At 44.5% G+C, this 20,678-nt stretch overlaps 1 protein-coding gene across 1 annotated transcript in view; it reads right to left on the reverse strand.

The window, feature by feature from the left end:
* Positions 1-20,678, reverse strand: part of LOC124776384 (hepatocyte growth factor-regulated tyrosine kinase substrate) — a 110,047-nt gene that overhangs the window by 24,558 nt on the left and 64,811 nt on the right. The window contains exons 10-11 of the mRNA XM_047251353.1: positions 8,751-8,924; positions 6,668-6,884 (exon numbers count right to left, since the gene is read on the reverse strand). Coding sequence (XP_047107309.1) covers positions 6,668-6,884; positions 8,751-8,924 — 391 coding nt within the window. The remainder of the gene's footprint in view (positions 1-6,667; positions 6,885-8,750; positions 8,925-20,678) is intronic.

Consider the following 20,678-nt stretch of genomic DNA (forward strand, 5'->3'; position numbering starts at 1 on the left):
CACTCACCAAAAATCAAAAGTGTTGAGTCATCGACAAGTTCGCACAAAAAAGAAAGAAAACTTGCTAGCATTCAGAATAAAACCTTTATCAAGCTAGAGGACAAATACACATGCAACACACGTGCACATATACGCATATGCATATAAAATAGTACCCAGACTGGCCCAACATGTAATGATGGTGAAAGAAACCGATTGCGCCGCCAGAAATTCATAAAACGGTTTTGTTGGTGGAAAAACAAAAGCCTTTGTCGATGTTCCATGAGTAAATATGATCGAGACAAAGCTGAAGACACTGCTAAATGAGATAAGTCTGTGGAGAACTGCAATGGATGGCGAAATTGTCAACAAAAAGGGAGTCAGAGATGCCCAGCGGGACACAGGCCATTATAGGGTTACTTGCGAAAGCAAAGAGGATGATGCTCTGGACAGAACCCTGAGGCACATTGTTTTCCTAGATAAAGGTGCCCGACAAGGCACAACCCACTTGTACCTTGAAAACTCGGTCTTTTAAATTTTCCTGAAGGAAATGGAGCAGGCAGCCACGGAAGCTCCACATATAGAGAATACGGAGGCTACCAGTCCTCCGGCAAAAGTCACAGGCTTTCTCCAAATCGAAAAACATGGCCACAGTCTGGGATTTCTGCAGAAAACCATTCATGCCATGGGTGGACAAAGTGACGAGATGTCAACTGCAGAACGCCGTGCTCGAAGTCCACGAAGTGCAGTGGTTAGTAAATGGCAAGACTCGAGCCACAATACCTGTCGGGCATGAATCCTATGTTCCATCACCTTGCAAACACAGCTGGTGAGAGAAATGAGGCAGTAGCTAGAAGGAAGGTGTCTGTCCTAACTGGGCTTAGGTATGGCTATGACAGTGGCTTCACACCAGCATTTGGGAAACATGCCCTCTGCCCAGATGCGGTTGTACAAATGAAACAGTAAGTGATTTCCCACAAGAGAAATGTGCTGCAACATCTGAATGTGAACAGCATCTGGCCATGGGTCAGAGGATCGGGATGAGGTGAGAACTTGATCTAGCTCTATCGTAAGAAAGGCAGCATTGTAGCACACACGATTCTGAGAAGAGAAGGGTATCGCCCAAGCCTCCTCTGTTCATTTCCAATGAAGGAAGGAAGAGCGACAGTGGGAGGAGCTCGAAATCTCCGCAAAATGGCGGACCAAGGTGTTGGAGATAGCAGTTGGTTCCACGATGGTATCATCTGCTACTGTCAGACCAGAAATTGGGGAATGGATCTCAGTCCCAGAGAGCCGTCAGAAGTTGGTCCACACAATGGAAGAGTGAGTGGAACTGTTAGAACGAACTAGTAAATGAAATCCAACTAGCTTTTTTGCTATCCCGAAGAATGCGACGACACTGTGCAACCATCTGCTTACAATAAATACAGTTTGCAATCATCGGCTGCTGGTTAGAAATGCTGTGAGCATGTCCCTGCATGAAAATTGCATTCACCAAGGGACCAGGACACGGTGTGGTAAAGAGGATGTGCGACAAAATGGAACGTTCTGCAGCAGTAAGGTTAATGTTTGTAAGATATTCCACCTGGTAATCACGACTGGGGAAATCTTGTTCGTCAAAGGGCACCATGGAGGGAGGAGTAAAGCCTCCAGTTGGCCTTGGTAAGCTGCCATTTGGGTGTGCACACAGGTGGGGGTAGGAGACGGCAAGCAGGTAGCACATTCGGGATATAGTCACTCGAGTATGTGTCGGAAAGAACAGACCATTGGAGACGATGGGCAAGTTGGGCAGTGTGCAAGGATAGGTCGAAATGGGAATAGATGTGTGTGGAGTCTGAAAGGAACGTGGGTACTCCCATGCTAAGGCAGATGAGGTTAAGCTGACTGAGGTAAGCCAGGAGGCCATCTCTCCAACAGGTTCTGGGAGAACCCCAAAGGAGATGGTGCACATTAAAGTCACTGAGCAGCAGAAAGCGGTAAGGGAGCTGCCCAGTAAGCTGGAGGAAGTCTGCCCTGGAATGTAAACAGTACAAAGAAAAAAGGTCAAGCGAGGAAGGAAAAGCTGAACTGCAACAGCTTGAAGCCAGGTAGTCTGGGAGATAGGTTGACTATGATCATCATACCACATGAGCAGCACGACTCCCCCATGAGATGGAATGCCGACCTTGAGGGGAAGGTCAAAATGGACAGGGAAGAAATGCAAAAGCTCAAAGTGGTCGTTAGGACGCAATTTTGTTTCCTGAAGGCAGAGAACAAGTGGACGATGCAATTCTAAAAGCAGCCATAAATCCTCTTTGTTGGATTTAAGGCCACAAACATTCCATTGGAGGAGAGTCATGATGGGGAAAAAAATGAAGGGATGTCACCTTGGAAGCTGCCGAGAGCCAGCGTACGAATACTCACTGCCACAGGGCACAGAGACAGGAGGATCCTGCTCCATGAGGTCTACAGAAGTGTTGGCTTTCTTCTGTTTTCCAACGCAGAAAAATGGTTGGTGGCGTGCACTGGCAATACAGACCGGCTAGGTGAGGGTGGCGACACTGTCTAAGAGTATCTTCGAGTTGGCGAAGGAGAAGACCATTTGCCTTTGTCAGACTTTTTTGAACCTTTCCGGTTAGCAGAGGAAGACTCAGGTATTGGTTGGCTGAAGGGATGTAGGAAGTCTTCACGGGAGTATTTCTTCTGTCCTTTCTGGCCTGCCGGTTGTGTAACTGGTGACTTCACCCCGAGACGAGAGTCTGATGGCTTGTTGCACAGCTGGATGAAGAGATGGCGATGCTACCATGATACTGGGTGATTTTATAACCTCAGAGCTGAATCTGTGTGGCCATGTCCTTCATGGAGTGAGATGTAGCAACAACAGTACTGTAAGTGCCAGACAGTAGAACACAGGGTTTGCAACTAGCCAATAACTTGCGAGTGACCGGGTATACCCAGACCTGCTGGGCAGCCCGCTCATTGAGATACACATGACAATCTCGAGGGGCGGCGGCATAGTCGCCATGGCAGTTGATACAGTGGGGAGAAGGAGAACAATCGCCCTCATGCATATCTCAACCACAGGTTATACATTTGGCTGAGTGTCAACAAGACATTCGAGTGGGGCTGAAAAAATGACACTGGTAGCAAATGCCGAAGCAGAGGAAGAATAGGAGAAGGGAAAAATGGAAGAAAAAGGAACAAAAAACAGTGGTGAGACTGTTCTTATATCAGCTACAGACAATGCGGAACATTCCCAAAAACGCCCCAGATGTGTTCCGCAAGGAAGGGGCCCCGTGGTAGCCAAGCACGAATCCACCAAAGAGCGGTGAGCCCCCGGGGGGGAGCAATATTTAGTGAGAGAGATATTCATTTCTGGTACTGATGTTTTATTGTTGATTGTGAGAATGAGATGACGACAAACAGTGCTATCCTCCCTTGGATCTGTCTCCATGCAGGTCATAATGTTTAAGAAAAGGGTGTCATATGGTTCAAAATAAATGTCTTGTGAACATTTAAAAATTTGTTTACCCTCAGTCAAAAACTTTATTTCCACCAAATGACTTAAGAACCTGTTCACAATACATCATAATAATTCTGCCACTGATTGGAGATTGTTCTCCATTTTTCTACATTTATATTGGGTGAAAGGTTTTAAGTGGAGAGACATATTCAAGTTCTGTAATGAAGTCACGTGGATCATTGCAATCATCTGCCTGATGGTGTTACAGCTGCCTTCTCTGGCAGTGATGTTATCTTTCTTGGTATCTTCTGTTTACTATTGTGGGAATTTGGCTTAGGAAGGAAGAGTGGTTTTTTTTCTCTGTGTATCAGACTATTTGACAATACTTTCTATAAAATGTTAGCCATTTGTTCAAATGTTGGTTTGGAAGGAGCTGCATATTACTGTCCTGTGTATTGGTGCAAATTCTCTTACAAGTAAAGCTGTTTATTGGACCATCTATTATTACCTCTGCTTGCAAAGAGATGCTTAGTTTTATTAATGTTTTCCATGAAGCTTAATGCAAATGACACCACAAAAGCAGGCTGCTGCAGACCCTTATATACTTCTTAGGTCTGGCCTATGGAATTTGCTTTGTTATTTTCATTTCTTGGATCTTGTACTGTTCGATGTATGCAAAACAATTACTACCCTAAATAGAGTGAGCATCTGAGCAATTTGTGCGCATTTCTGGAGAGCAACAAGAGCCAGTTTTATAGCTTATTCCCCACATGCTCTGTAAGTTGCCTTACTGTTACTGATATTTTATTGTGGCCATGTCTGACATCTGAAACATCATGCTGGATTTTGAACATAAGGTTTTAGTTTTGGAGGGATAAATTCACCTTTGACGTATTTGGAAAGTAGTTGTGAAACTGATGTTAAGGCAGTAGTTTTTGTAATTCACCAATGTTTTGTTGTTACATTCTTTACTTCTGTGCCTCCTTTCACTCCTCATTGCTTCTGTGATTCTGCTGTATCTATAACCAATACATCTCTTCAGCTTGAAGTGCTTGCTGTATTTAAGACTGTTGTGTTTTTGTTCTCTTACGGGATACTGACTTAGATCCTTGTCTTGCAAAAGTGCAGTCTTCTGACAATGCGTAGCTGTTTGTATCAGTAAGGTGTCATTGCACAACCTAGTGATAGATTTCAAACTCCCCACAGTATTTTTCACATCTTTATGGATATTGATGGGCACACAATTTCAAATGGATTCTCTCTCTTTTGTACAGTACACATATTTAATCATTCCTTTATCTTGTTGTACTCGTGTAACTTTGTTGTAACTACACTTTTATTTTTTTTGGAGGACTAGCTTTCCAAGTGCGTTTTTAAAATGGTTCCACAATACGCTACGGAAATAAATATCCATACAGCCAGAAGACTTCTTGCAGGAGTAGTTGATTGATTTGAGGGAGGGCACCAAACAGCGAGGTCATCAGTCCCATCGGATGAGGGAAGGATGGAGAAGGAAACTGGCCATGCCATTTCAAAGGGCATTTGCCTGAAGTGATTTAGGGAAATCATGGAAAATCTAAATCAGGTTGGCCAGGCGCAGGTTTGAACCATCGTCCTCACAAATGCGACTCCAGTGTGCTAACCACTGTGCCACCCTGTTTGGTCTTTTGCATGGGTAAGGTACGTGCTCCTGGGGTGCTCAAGTGGCTTAGATTGGATTGATTTGGGGGAAGAGACCAAACAGCGAGGTCAATGGTCTCATCGGATTAGGGAAGGACGGGGAAGGAAGTCGGCCGTGCCCTTTCAGAGGAACCATCCCAGCATTTGCCTGGAACAATTTAGGGAAATCACGGAAAACCTAAATCAGGATGGCTGGACGCGGGATTGAACCGTCGTCCTCCCACAAGTGGCTTAGAAGTTGCCTGCTAACAACAGTTTAATCTCAATAGATAGATACCTTATTGAAGTACAGCTTAAATAAATATTAAAGGTTTTTCCATATGGATCTATGTCCTGTCCCTGAGATTTTGGTGGCTAAGCAATGATGCATAAACCAATGCCCACTCTCATTAAAATTCCTCAAAAAGAAGAACGAGCATATTTTCCCCAAAAATACGTCACAACCGAATAGTGTATCAGTGCAATAGAAGGTCATAATAAATAAATGTTGGGCCAAAACTCATGTTAAATATAACAAATGTAATGACCAGTAGGCCAATTTTTTAATTGTAATTGCAAGCACAACATGGCACCCTTGCAAAATTACACTCAAAGACTAAACAGTCATTGTGAACCATTAATATATAGTAAATTTGAAAGCCAAATTGCTAATATATTTATAGGTGCAGATGGCTGAATACAATCACTATACATTACAAGTCCATGTCAAGGACTGTAGAAGAAGCCACAAAGAGGGATCACAAGTATTTCAATCAAAAAACTTGTTAAGTAACTACAGAAAAATACACGTCTTGGTGCTCATGTAGCTTGTAAGGATTTGACTGGATGAACTGTGAGTTTGAAACTTCCTGGCAGATTAAAACTGTGTGCCGGACCGAGACCCGAACTCCGGATCTTTGCCTTTCGCGGGCAAGTGCTCCACCAACTGAGCTACCCAAGCACGACTCACGCCCCATCCTCACAACTTTACTTCTGCCAGTACCTCGTGTCCTACCTTCCAAACTTTATAGAAGCTCTCTTGCGAACCTTGCAGAACTAGCACTCCTGAAAGAAAGGATATTACGGAGACATGGCTTAGCCACAGCCTGGGGTATGTTTCCAGAATGAGATTTTCACTCTGCAGCGGAGTGTGCTTGGGTAGCTCAGTGGTAGAACACTTGCCCGCGAAAGGCAAAGGTCCCGAGTTAGAGTCTCGGTCCGGCACACAGTTTTAATCTGCCAGGAAGTTTCATATCAGCACACACTCTGCTGCAGAGTGAAAATCTCATTCTGGAACTGTGAGACTGTTGGCTGTGTGTCTGATGCCTAATAAATGTTATAATTTGTTACATTTATAAGCCATTAGCATTCTGGTCATCAAAACTGAATGATACTGTATCATGAACAGAGATATTTGTTCTATGCTCTTTTCACACAATATAGCTTTTACTTATAAATAGAACATAATAATAATAAAATCCATTTATGTCATATGTGAGGAAGGGGGGGGGATCTGCATCTTTAGCATGACTGATGGCACCTCAGTTCAGTGTGTAACAAAGATATTGTCGTACGTCAGTAACTTACCTCTGCTGTCATCTTGTTGTTGAATATATCGAAGAAGTTGAGAATGCATAGCTGTAATATTCATAAAAAGTGTTTGCACGGAGCTGTCATTAGCAATGCTACGCCCACGACTTGAGTTTGATTTCATACGGTTCACAAATATTTCCACTTGACTTTTTAGAGCACCCACAAATTCCTCAATTTGAGAATCCGGTTCACCATTTTCCTGTTTCTGTTGCTGAAACATACAAAATGATGGCATAAAATTAAAGAAGAAACATAAATAGACAAAGCCGCCACACTCACTGGGGGGGGGGGGGGGGGGGGGGGGGGGGGGGAACCACACACACACACACACACACACACACACACACACACACACACACACACACACAGCACTAATGCTCAATGTGTTAGATCTGAACTACCCAGAAGCATGAATAACGATGGAAAAGAATTAAAGAAAAATATCAATCAATTAAAACTCAAGTTGATACAAAGGGTCAGACGGAGGAAGGAACGAAGGAATAACGAAAGTGACAAGAGAGATGATGATGATGATGATGATGATAAGAAAAATTAGTGGAAAAGTTGAGTCAAATTCCGCACAAATTTTTGAAGCGCAGAACTGTTAGTGGCAACCCACGTATAAGGTGGTTACAACAACTTTTGGGGGCCAATGTAGACAGTGAACTAATTACTGCTGGTTACCCAATTTTATAGGAATGTGGTACAGACTGTGCACTACAGGTTTCCACTGATAGTAGTGTTAGTGCCATGACTTGCCATTAGGTATGAGAACTGGTGATGTTGGGTTGAAATAAAGCATCAGTGTGCATTGTTGCAGCCTGTCAACATGGGTCTGGACAAGGTGAGCAAGATTTTACTCGCAAAGCTGCTGTATCGAAACAACAGCAATAGTGCGGCTTCTTTTTGTGAGTATTGATGCACTGAAGGAATATGGAGAGGTTCTTTTTCCACACTGTGGTTGAAAGACATGATTTGGAACTTGGAATTAACTAGTGATTTGGGAATTGCTCCTGGGCAAGGCGAATAGCCAATTATGCCACACATTGTTCAAGAATTTACTGTTGGCATAGCTGAGAATGCTGGATGCAATGAGCATCTTTCAAGCAGTGCATGACCTGTGTCAGGACAACTGCCATGGTACACCGTTAAAAAAGTGCTGCCAACAATTGAATGTTACCTTCTCAGGCGAAAATCAAAATATTTTTCTTCCAATTGTTTATTCATTATTTCTCTTCTGCGTGTTCTTACAAATCTTTCCACAAAGATTCACTGTCCTAAGATAACTTGTTTTTCTAAAGACCTCAAGTAACAAAGGTTTAATTATAACCACTCTGTTCAGGAATTACTTGCAGACATGTAACACATGATACTGAAGATACAGCCATCATAATGCCATCTTAGAACATAGAACATTTAAACAAGAATGGATGAAAAATGTTTAATATATAAGAGGCATAGCTGGATGGGTGTGCACAGATATTCACACCAGCTGCACTAAACTAAAGCAACAGCAAGATACTCACTATCTGGACAAAAAACAGTTGTTGTCCACAAAATTTATTACATATCCCAATAAGCTGCTCTCTAGTAATAACTGAGATTACCTGTTTATTTATTAAAGATTCCACCACTTTCATTAACGATTCCACCACATCCCAAGAAATAAATTGTAAAGCTCAAAATACAACTATTCTAATAGTGATGAAAAGAATTGTTAGAACTGATAATTTCAAAAGAACAAATTTGTCACAAGCTGCTTATTGATAAAACTTTTGGATTTTAAAGAAGTTATAAATCATACACATATAAAGCTGATGCTGGCAAACAATGGTGTTGTGATAGCAGCAACAAAATTGCATAAAAAACTTAATTTACCTGGGTACAGCTGCTACATTGCATACAGCAAAGAATTTGTAACATAACTGCAACAGTAATGAAATATGCAGAATAATTTCTAGATGAAATTTATATTTCCATACAATAATCGAAGGAATATTTTCTATTCAGAAGGTTTAAAGTTTCCTATATCTGCCCGAGATGTACTCTTAGACAAACATTAAGTCTGATGACTTACTATCCTAGGACTTGGTGCAGAAGGCTGCTGTCCAGGGCGTGGACTGCTGCGTTCAGAGCTTGCACTGGTAGATGGACCAGATGAGTCTTCATTCTGTCGCTTTTCCCAATAAGCTCGGTTCAGGTAACGAGCAAGCTCTGGGTCCTCTTCTTCCCCTTGATTTGGGCTATTGTCCTAGAAATTGTTTCATGCAAGTAATAATTTCAGTGCTACATAATCTTATGAGATGAGTTACGCAATATACTTGGAAATTATTTGTTATTTTCCAAGAAATTTTTTAATGTGGATCACATTTTACACCAACTCTATTGCAGTACAATTAAATGAAAGAACAACGAGCTGACAACCACAACCAAGTTAGTTCGGTTTTATTCAGTTAATGGTGTAAGATATAATGAAACGATATATAGAATTACTTTTGACGATTCTGGTAGTAATTATTATGAACAGTATATATAAGGCAATACAGTCAACATAAATTAATCTCTTATGTACTTCATAATCATTATTTCTTACAAAGAATACAGCCTTCATCTCACACTGCCAGCATGTTGACTTAACACATCCTTTTTACCTACAACTCATTATTCAAAAGCTGCAACACACAGCAGTGAAAAGTCACAAGACTTCTTCACATGGGCAAAATTATGCTGTTCTCCCCATAGCCAAAATGGAGAAGCTCTTCTAATAACGATTCGTAACAATAGGTAATTTCCCCCTGTGCTAATAGGTGAAACTTGCTTTAATGGGTGCTATAATGCGTAAAACTATCTAGGGGCTAATGGCTCAATTTTATATTTAAAACTGGTGACTGATGGGAGTCCATACAGGCAAAACGATGTTGGTCTGTGCTCACAATATCACACATTTAATCATCAGTGGTATTGGTATACAGTGGTATGCGAGTGCATTGCACAATTTAAGTTACTAATGCATTTAGTATTAAACTAAATTAAAATTAAGTTAAATGTTATTTATACATTTGTCCATGGTCACGGTCACTTGCACATCACACTGTGACACTTAACTTCCTCGCCATCGGCACTACTCATGTTGCTTCACACTTCCCTATCATTCACATCTCACTATCCTCCTATCCCCTGTTAACATCTCTCAGTCCATGTTTTGGTCTCTATTGTTCATATTTACCCTGAACTTGTGTAAATTCCTGAATATTTTGTTTGTTACAAGATTCAGAAACTTCCAATTTATCAGTAGTCCCCAAACTTGTCCTCTAAATGCTCAACAAAAAACTGAGGCTTCGTCGTCATGAAAGATTTCCGATCAACTCTCGAACATACAAGGTACTGGGGCGAATAAGATCCGCTGCCATCCTTAGCCTGACGTTCCTCCCATGGTGTGGCCAGAGAGGGGAACAATTTGGGGTCATACTTCTGTGTGTTGAATTGAGCTCATGATCGCTTGGGACTGCTGGTGTTTCACCACCAGTAAGAGATGATGGACTACACTTCATTGCGTGTCATTCGCCCTGATGCCACCCACTCCGACCAGCGGCCCTTCCCACGAGCGCCACCCAGCCGCAGCAAAGGCCACCTGGTAGGATGGCCATTGCCGGGAGTCCCAATGCCCCAGGGCAACGGGCATTTACCCCTTGGCATACATGTAGAGTTAACGGCGCAGGCATCAGCAGAGCGACCCCTGTGTGGTCAGGGGGCTACAACCAACAGGGTACATGGCGGCCCCACCACAACGGACTGGCTACCATGCTGGGTATCAGGTGCAAAGAAGTCCACGGTCATCGTTGATGCAGAAATCAACACTGCATAGTGCATGGTGGAAAACACACCCAGGAAGGTGTCCTCGCCCAAGAGATGGAGAATGAGCAGGACTGCAATGCGATGATGAGAAAGTGGGCTAAATATCTCGATGCACGATTGACACGATGCAGCTTGTAAGGCGCCCTTCCCCAATTGGCTTGCTCTTCGGGAAAATTTTGAAGCATGGAGGTCAAACCCTACAGGGGACCATCACATAAAGGCTGAGGCTGGGAGGAAAGACATGGGGTGCAGTCCAGTGAGTGCATATGGAGATCCTGGCAGAAGGTAGTGAGACACTTGCCAATCGGCAATCCCACGCTGGTGTTATGAGGGAGACATCCCTCATTGGTGAAGAGCATAGGGTACATAGGATGGTCAGGGAATTGGTGAATGGTGACTGCGTAAGGAACAAGGAGTTGGCTCCATCAGATATGTAGAGGGGAAATCCCTGCTTCTGTGAGAATACTATTAACAGGACTAGTGCGAAAGGCACCAATAGCCAGACGCACCCCACAATGATGGACAGGGTCAAGGAGTTTCAAAGTGGAAGGAGCTGCTGAACCATAAACCTGACTACAATAATCGAGTCTGGACAAGACCAGAGCATGGTAAAGATGGAGAACAGTGGAACGGTCTGCACCCCAAGATGTGTGGGCTAGGAGGCAGAGAGCATTAAGCTTTCGCATGCATGTAGTCTAGGTGGCGAATGTGGGGCAGCCAGGTCAGCTTCTTATCAAAACTAAGGCCCAAGAAATGGGACTGTGCTACAACACCGAGAAGCTGGTGGCCTAAATAAAGTTCTGGATCAGGGTGTACTGTGGGTCGGTGACAAAAATGCATAACCCACATTTTGGAGGGGGAAAACTGGAAGCCATGGGCGGTGGCCCACACAGAGGCCCATTGGATGTCGCCTTGGAGCTGGCACTCAGCAGACACCACCGAGTGGGAGCTGCACCAGATGCAATAATCATCAACGTAGAACACCGGGGTAACCAGAGGCCCAACAGAGGTCACAAGCCCATTTATGGCAATGAGGGAGGGAGTGACACTTAGCACAGAACCCTGTGGGATACCATTCTCCTGAATCTGACAGGTGCTGAGTGAAGTGCCAACTTGAACTCGGAAGAGCCGGTAAGATAAAAACTCGTGGATAAAAATTGGAAGGGGACCACGGAAGCCCCAGTCATGGAGGATAACTAAAACGTGACGGCACCAAGCCATGTATACGCCTTATGGTCAAAGGAAACTACGACAAGGTGCCGCCAGTGAGTAAAAGCCTGTCGGATGGCCGATTCCAATTGGAGTAAATGGTCAGTTGGAGATCGCCCTGCCCAGAAGCCACAATGAAGGCACCGAGATTCGAGTACCCAATACAATATGGAGTTGACCATCCTTTCGAGCAGTTTACAAAGCACATTCGTAAGCCTAATGGGGCGGTAGCTGTCTAGAGACATTGGGTTTTTCCCAGGCTTAATGACAGGCATAACTATACTGTCCCACCACTGTGACAGAAATGCACCCGCGAGCCAGATGTGATTGAAGATCCTAAGAAGCTGTTGCCTCTGGGGAAAGTCCAAGTGTTGAATCATCTGATTGTGAATGAAATCTGGCCCTGTGGCTGTGTCTCGTGAAGAGCTAAGAGCCTGCACCAATTCCCATTCAGCTGAAGGTGCATTATAGGGCTCAATGTGGTGCACGATGAAATGGAGAGGGGTCTGTTCAACTCTGTGTTTCTGCTGGAGAAAGGTAGGAGGGTAGGAAGCGGACAAAGATGCCATCACAAAGTGTGTCACAAGGTGTTCTGCAAGGACCAATGGATCAGTGCACAGAGATCCTTGGAGGTTCAGACCCTAGACAGTAGACTGTTGCTGACAGCCCAGAATGCTATGGAGCCTTGACCAAACCTGTGATAAAGAGGCATAGGTCCCCAGGGAGGAAACATAGTGCTCCCAGCATTCCTTTTTACTCCGTTTCATAAGGTAACGGGCCTTAGCTCGGAGACGCTTAAGAGTGAGGAGGTTGGTCTGGGAGGGGTGTTGCTTAAATCGCTGCAGCGCCTGTCGGCGGTCCTGGCAGTGACTGCGACGTCCTTGGTCCACCACGGTACTGGCCGATGACAAGGGGGCTCTGTGGCTAAAGGGACAGCAGTTTGAAGAAGAGCGGCAGAGATGCCTTGAACGACTACATCAATGGAATACAAGAGGGAGGTGTCAAAGTGGACAGCAGATATGTATAAAGGCCAATTGGCTCAGCGGAATGCCCAACGTAGGGGCCTGTCTGCCTGGCAGCAGCAGGGGAACGAGAGTGTCACTGGAAAGTGGTCACTGCCACAAATGTCATCATGGGATGACCAATGTAGGGAAGCCACGAGGGCAGGGAAGGAGATCGTGAGATCGGTAGCAGAGAAGGTGCCATGAGCGGCACTGAAGTGGGTAGGGGAACCATCGTTGAGGATACGCAAATCGAAGTCCATGGTAAGTTGGTTAATTAGGATACTCCGACCCATTGAAGTGACACTCCCCCACAGTGGATGGTGGGCATTGAAATCCCCAAGGAGGAGAAACGATGGTGAGAGTTGCTGGATTAAGGTAGATAATGCAACTTAGGCAAGTGGCCTACCTGGAGGGAGGTAGACACTGCAAAGGGTGATTGCCGGAGTCGTTTGCACTCTTAACTGCTATTACTTCCAAGGTGTACATAGGGGGTTCCAGTCACTAAGGGCACAGGAGCGAACCAAAGTGCAGACCCCACCAGATGCTATCCCAAGGCTCCGACAGAAGGCCCGATAAACATGGGAAGTTGGAGAGTGGTCATTACGGAAATGCGTTTCTTTGAGAAGAAGACAGAACACAAAGTAAGAGGAGACAAGACATTGAATTTGCCAGTATGTGACGATAGTATCCGTTGCAGTTCCACTGGATGATCGTGTGGTGTGAGTCCAAGGTAGGCATGAAGGAGCCGAGGAGGTAGTCAGGCCACTTTGTCAGTAATTGTCACTGATAAGGATGGGCTGACATCCATAAACAAGATGTCGACTCGGGTTGTAAGAGGGGAGTTGACACCTCCAGGGACACTAGGGGCACCTTATCGTGGGATTTATGTTTCTTCTTCTTGTCTTTCTGAGGTGGAAGAGGGCAGGACTCGGGGAGGACAGGCATCCGCAAGATTGGCGACTGAAAGAGAGCAGGCGACCTTAGGGTGCACTGATGGTGCAACTCGTGGCCGAGTGGTGGTGAGAGCCTTCTGGCCTGTGAGATGCCGGAAAGAGGGTTCCTGTAAGGTAGCCCAATCACCAACAGATGCCGAAGAAGGGAGGCAGTTCTTTGGTCGGGGAGGGGGGATCAACTCCCTGACGGGAGGTCATGGGAACTGCAGGGGAGGTGGAGGGGAGAGTGGAGTGGGGCTGGGGTAAGGACGAGGGGGGGGGGGGGGGGGGAGGCGGAGGAGGAGGAGGAGGAGGAAAGGAAGTAACACAGAGGCAAAAGTTGAAGATAATGACACCAGATGGAGTCTCTCATACTTTTTGCGAGCCTCAGTGTAAGACTGGCGATTCAGGGACTTTTATTCTTGTATCTTCTATCTTCTTGTCTCTCTTCTAAATGGGCAATCTGGCGAGCAAGGGGAGTGGCGGTCAGCACAGTTGACACACACACACAGACACACACACACACACACACACACACACACACACACACACACACACACACACACACACACACACACACACAGGCAGCAGAACACAAGGGCTTCCCTCACAGACTGGGTGGCCACAGTCACCACACAAAGGGTTCACCGTACAGCGGGAAGACATATGCCCAAAACGCAAGCACCGAAAGCACCGCATAGGTGGAGGGATGTACGGCTTCACGTCACATCTGTAGAACATAGCCTTCACCTTCTCTGGGAGGGTATCCCCTTCGAAAGCTAGAATGAAGGTGCCAGTATTGGTGTGGTTGTCTTTGCGACCCTTCTGCACACGTCGAACGAACTGAACGCCACACCACTCCAGATTAGCCCGGAGTTCCTCACCAGTTTGCAGGATGAGGTCCCTATGAAAAATGGCGCCCTGGACCATATTCAGAGATTGGTGAGGAGTATAGACACTGGGACGTTGCCAAGACGATCACAGACACAAAGAGCTGCGGATTGGGTGGCAGAAGAAGCTTTGATCAAGAGGGATCCCGACCGCATAGACTCCACTTCATCAAATTTATCCTAGATATTTTCCATGAAAAACAATGGCTTTGTGGCAGTGAAAGTGTCCCCATCCATCCTAGTACGGACGAGGTAACGAGGAAAGGGTTTCAGCCCAAGACAGTGAGCCTGGCCTTCCTCCCATGGTGTAGCCAGGGAAGGGAAGGCTGCCAGGGCGTACGAGGCAGCATTTAAGGTTCCTTCACCATTCGAAGAGACGGCCGTGTGAGAACGGCTAGATTTTTGCAGCTTGATACACTTTATGTGCCAAGCACCTGTCCTCCGACCAGGGGCTCTCCCCATGGGCCCCACCCAGCCACAGCAAGGGCCGTCTGGCACAGTGGTCGTTGCTGGGAGTTCCAATGCTCCAAGAAGGCAAGCAACCACTCCTTGGCATACACGGGGAGGGAACAGCTCAGGTATCAGTAGTGTGATCCCTGTGTTGTCAGGGGGCTCAGCCATACAGGTACACAACAGCCCCACCACACGGACTGGCTACATGTGCTGGTGACCTAGCAGGGTGGAAGGGGGCTACAGTGAGGATGGGAGAGGGGAGAAGAATCCACACTGTAGATGATAGGGAGGGAGTTCTTCCCCATATGGCTCACACTAATTTTGAAGTGGAGGTCAAACCTCAAGTGGGGACTGAAACGCCAAAAAGGGGTGAAAAAACAGGCAAAAGGAACAAAACTGCAAGCAGTACAGGAAACCAGGGGAATAGTCAGGTCGACATAAATCAGAACACCGAGAGAGGAAAAGGAGGTGGCAATGGAGAAGGAGTGGGAATAGGGAGGAAGGGGACTGGGAGAAGGATATGCCGCTAGGGATTAAAAAATGAGCTGCAATAGCTCGAGGTCCCATGTGCACCATGCACGAACTCACGAAAGAACCGTGAGCCCACTTGGGGAGGGGGGTGGAGCAGTGTCAGAAGTTGTGGGGGGCAGGAGGGTGGAAAAAATTGAGCAAAAAGGGAGAGGAGCGGGGAAAGATGGGCGGATGTGGTGGGAGAGAGCAGCAACAAAGAGGGTGACAAATGAGAAGGGGAAGGAGGTAATAGGACAGAGAGGGTAAAATCTTAGGTGAAGGGTGTAGGGAAAGTACATTATGGTAATTAAGGCAGTAGAGAATGTGTTGTAAGGCTAACTCCCAGCTGCATAGTATGGAAAAGCTGGAGGTGGAGGGGAAGATCTAGGTAGATCGAGTAGTGAAATCAAGCATGTTATAGCATGTTGTGCCACAGGGTAGTCTACTTTGCTCTTGGCCACAGTTTGGCGGTGGCCATTCATATCTATGAACAGCTGGCTGGTAGTCATACCAAAATTAAAAACTGTGCAATGATTGCAACAGATGTGCCCTATGACTTGTCTGCTTTCACAGGTGGCTCAGACTCTTATGGGGTAGGATAAACCTATGACAGGACAGGAATAGGAAGTTCGTCTGCTTTCACAGGTGGCTCAGACTCTTATGGGGTAGGATAAACCTATGACAGGACAGGAATAGGAAGTTCTGGGTGGATGAATTGGGCAGGTGTTGCACCTGGGTCTTCCACAGGGATATGATCCTTGTGGCAAGGGATTGGGACTGGGAGTGGCATAGGGATGGACCAAGATGTTGTGGAGGTTTATTGGCATTCTGATAGGTAATCAAAGCCCTAAGGTTGTGGTTCAGTTATTCCAGTCCGGGGTGATATTTGGTGATGAAGGGGACACTCCTCTGTGGCTGACTCTTGTGGGTGGTGGGAAGATGGAGGATGTGATGGCTAATAACATGGGAGATCTGTTTGCAGACTGTCTGGGGGCTAGTGTGCCTGTTTGTGAAGGCCTTGGTGAGACCCTCAGCATACTGGGCAAGTGAATTCTTGTCACAGCAGATACACTGAGCCCATGTGGCCAGGCTATAAGGGAGGGATTTTTTGGTATGAAATGTATGACAGCTGTCGAAATGTGGGTACTGTTGGTAGTTGGTGGATTTAATGTGGACAGAGGTGTGCCATCAGAGAGGTGGCCAATATCTAGGAAGGTGGCATGCTGGGTTGAGCAGGACCAGGTGAAGCAGATGGAGGAGGTGTTGAGGTTGTGAAGGAATGAAGATAGAGTGTCTCAGCCATGAGTCCACATCATGAAGATGTCATTAATGAAACTGAGACAGACTAGGGGTTTGGCAGTTTGAGAGGCTGGGAAGGTCTCATCTGGATGGTCCATAAACAGGTTGGCATAGGAGAGTGCCATGCGACTGCCCACGATTGTGCTGTGGATTTGTTTGTATACCTTCCCTTTAAATGAGAAGTAACTGTGAGTTAAGATACAGTTAGTGAGGTGTATGACGAATAAAGTAGTGGGTTTGGAATCTGAAGGATGTTGGGAAAGATAGTGTTTAATAGCTGTCATAGGGTTGAGGAGGAAAATGGATTCAGGAGATATGTTCTGGGAAGGGCCTAAGGCTTTAAGCAAGGATTGGAGGTTGAGTTGGACTTCTGGGACGTTATCACTCTGGCAGAGTTTATAGGGGAAGGAGGCAAATATCAGGTAGAGGCTTCCTGACAGTAGTCACTGCTATTCGTAATAACAGTGGAGGTACAATGATTAGGTCAGAATTTCAGTGGGGCATATTCCCTAAATCACAAGGACAGCCTCTACTAGTACAGAACTAAAAGCTGCTGTCATCCTTAGGAGAACCCAAACTGTTCCAGGGGTGCTGCACAAATTTGTGTTGGTGTTACTGTGTTGTAATGTGACTATACCAATCGTATAGTACTACTAGAGTTTTCGAAGCATAGTATACCATACAAAACAATTGTTTAGCCATTCTACTGAAATAAGTGGACTGGAGCTCTTGCTAACAAATTGCTTCATTCTCAGACTCGGTTGCACAACATATAACAGTGTGTGTATGTCGCCACGGAAAAAAAAATCCCAGATCTTTTCCGGATTTCCCAGTTAAAAATGCATTTTTTTCCAGGCGAAAATACATTACTCCACGTGAAGTGACAGTATACTTTCCCTTGTATCTTTAAAAGTTATCAATCCTTCAAATGGTAAAGGTTTTTATATACCAATGTATAACTTCCCGGCGCTTTAGGAGACATGACCTAGAAAAAAAAAGACCCTCATTTTGAAATATCTTTCATGAGCAGCAGCTTGTACACTGCACATTTTATTGCGATGTGCTTCTGTCAGCCAATCATAGCTGACGTCACGTAATCTCGCCAGCCAATGACAGCAGATATTCAGAGCACAGGACACGTGGAGTAGTCAACCAATAGCAGCATCATTGTTAAGCAGCATGAACACACAAATAGGAAAAGTTAATGGTTTAAATTAATATACATGTATTATAGCCACAACAAAAGCTAAGCTTTCACATATAATATTGGTCTTTTTTCAGTGTGTTACCCCTAAGATATATTAAACAGAAAAAAGCCAGTGAAACTTTAAATTATAACATATATGTCTGGTCTTCTGGCTCGAAATTTTTCTAAGTGGCTGGTCCTCAAAGTGTTAAGTGAGAGTCAAATGCTCTGTGATTAAAAACTTCATCACACATTTTCACACATAACGTAAGTCATCTTGCATAAAAGGAAAGTTACTTTGAAAGTAACACTTCTCAAACCACCATTCACAATATTTTTCCCACAACTTGTTAGATCTTTAAACAGTTGGTAACTTCCGCAAACATTTTAAAGTTTCTGCGGTATCAAAATTTCTGCACCCTTTCACTTTGTACGTTTTACGATGAGTGTGTCATACCAGACAGGGCAAGTGAACTCAAGCAATTGCTGCGAAGCCTGCAACGCAGCAGTGTGTCCGAACAACATGTAGAAACAAGCATGGAGCAAACACAATCAATGCGAGTGACTGAATAACTATGCACAAAGGAAACAAACCACAGCATGAGGTGAAGGATAAGTGCAAGGTAGTTCAGGTCAATGTAAGAACTGCTGGGCCAGCCTATTGCCACTGTCAAGTAAACACCTGTGTTCTGCACAATTCCACTGTGATACCCACAGCAGCTCATCTGCCTCCAATAGCAGAGATGCTAAATCCCTCCCTCCTGCAAAGGCCACATAGGGCCAAAATGGCCATATTTGTTCAACAACCTCTGGTGTCAGATTTTCCAGTAAAAGACTGTCCATTGAACAGCTGAGGGGCAGGAGACTGTGGTAGCTGAGGCAACAGTTCCCTGCAGGCACCGTATTCTGCGGTCAATGGTAGGACAGTGGAAGGTGTGCTGGGGAGGCTGCAGATGAGCATGGTGCCACAATCAGGAGCCTCCCAACAAAACAGTGTTGCAACTGAACCTATCACCCAGCCGGCTCGGAGGTGTCTGTGCCAAGGTTCCACCACAGGTAGCAGATAGGTCAGCCGCTCCCAACCAACATCCATCACAAATGCCTACTTTTGAGGCCAAACATGATACCCGGCAGCCGCCACTGTTGCTGGCCAAAACTCAGAGCCCAAATGGCTGTCCCATGAGAAAACTGGCAGGCCACTACTGTCTGGGGCTTACTACTTGGAATGCAACTCGTTCAAAAAAACCCTGTGGCTGGTGCCCATGTAAACATTTCACCAGACTGCACACATTATCCGTTATCTGTAGGGTTGCCAGGTCTTCCGGATTTTCACATATTTTCACCAATTTCTTCAATCTCACGTTTTTAAGAACATTTCTCCCATGTTTCATTGTAATATAATACTGGGTGGTTTAAGTCCAATTTTTTTTCTATTTTTAATGATACAGCTTCAATTATCAAAATATTCTGAGCAACAAATCAAACTGTATATTGGCATCAAAGCTTTGTTCTGAAGCAGTATTGCACCAACTACACAGTGAATTAGCATCACTGCCAACGTTAAATTAGTTTTACATGCATATACTCATATGTGAAAGTGCGTTCATCTATGTGGATAAGCTAGAAACTGGAAGTCGAAGATACAGAAATGATAACATTCCTCAAATTTGCCTTAAACTTTGCTTTGCTTCTGCATTGTTGCAGTGACTGTGTCACTAAGTGTTTCTCTCTGTTCTCTCATACGATTATGGTATGTCTGTCACAGTTCAAATAAGACGCTAAGGGTGGCGAAAGTGATGAGGAGCACCATATAACACAAAAAAGAATAAACCTCATTACATGCATGTTTATTTTTTGAACTGGGAGAAAAATAATTTTTGGATTGGCCCCCTGAAAACAAATAAACACAAAGCCTATTGTTCCTTGTGTAGGAATGAATACATCATCACACATAGGTGGAATAATGGCTGCCCACAACATAATCTAATTAAGTAAATAATTATTTATTTGGTAGGGCATATATGAAGTTATATTTTGTAGGGCCATTTCATCTAGGGTGTGTCTGTGTTAACTGAAATAAAATCTGATACCGTACTTTGAGATGGTGTCATAATTATACATCTTTAAACTCATAGGCTATAGAAGTAAGGAGCGAGAGATGAAACAAAATTCCAAAATCTCCACCTTCTTCAAACAGCCTACAAGTTCAGCAACAACAAACAGTGATAAATCTTTGACTGCAAATGTAGCTATAGTATTCCTTATAGTGAAGCACAATTTAAGTTATAATAGTAAAGATCGTGGCAATAAACTGTTAAGAGAATTATTCAGTGACTATGCTGTTGATGCAAAAAGGCAGAAATAATAGTGAAAAATGTTTTAGCTCCAAAAAGTGTTAAAGATTGTGTAAACATTCTTAAAGACCCCAGTAAAATACAAATATTTTCAGTTGCCAACTATGCTTCGAATTTCAAAAATTGAAAACTCCATGTGGGATTTATAGTCTACTTAAGGGCACAATTAAGAAACAAAGCTTAAAAATGTGTCATCATTTTGCACAGAAAATGCCAATGTAAATTTTGGAAAACATCAAACTGTAATGAAGTTCTTAAATGATGAAAATCATACTATAATTGCTTTAATCACATTTTAAACAATGCTTGTAAG

This window comes from Schistocerca piceifrons, chromosome 2 (genome assembly GCF_021461385.2).
Source record: "Schistocerca piceifrons isolate TAMUIC-IGC-003096 chromosome 2, iqSchPice1.1, whole genome shotgun sequence".
NCBI lineage: Eukaryota > Metazoa > Arthropoda > Insecta > Orthoptera > Acrididae > Schistocerca > Schistocerca piceifrons.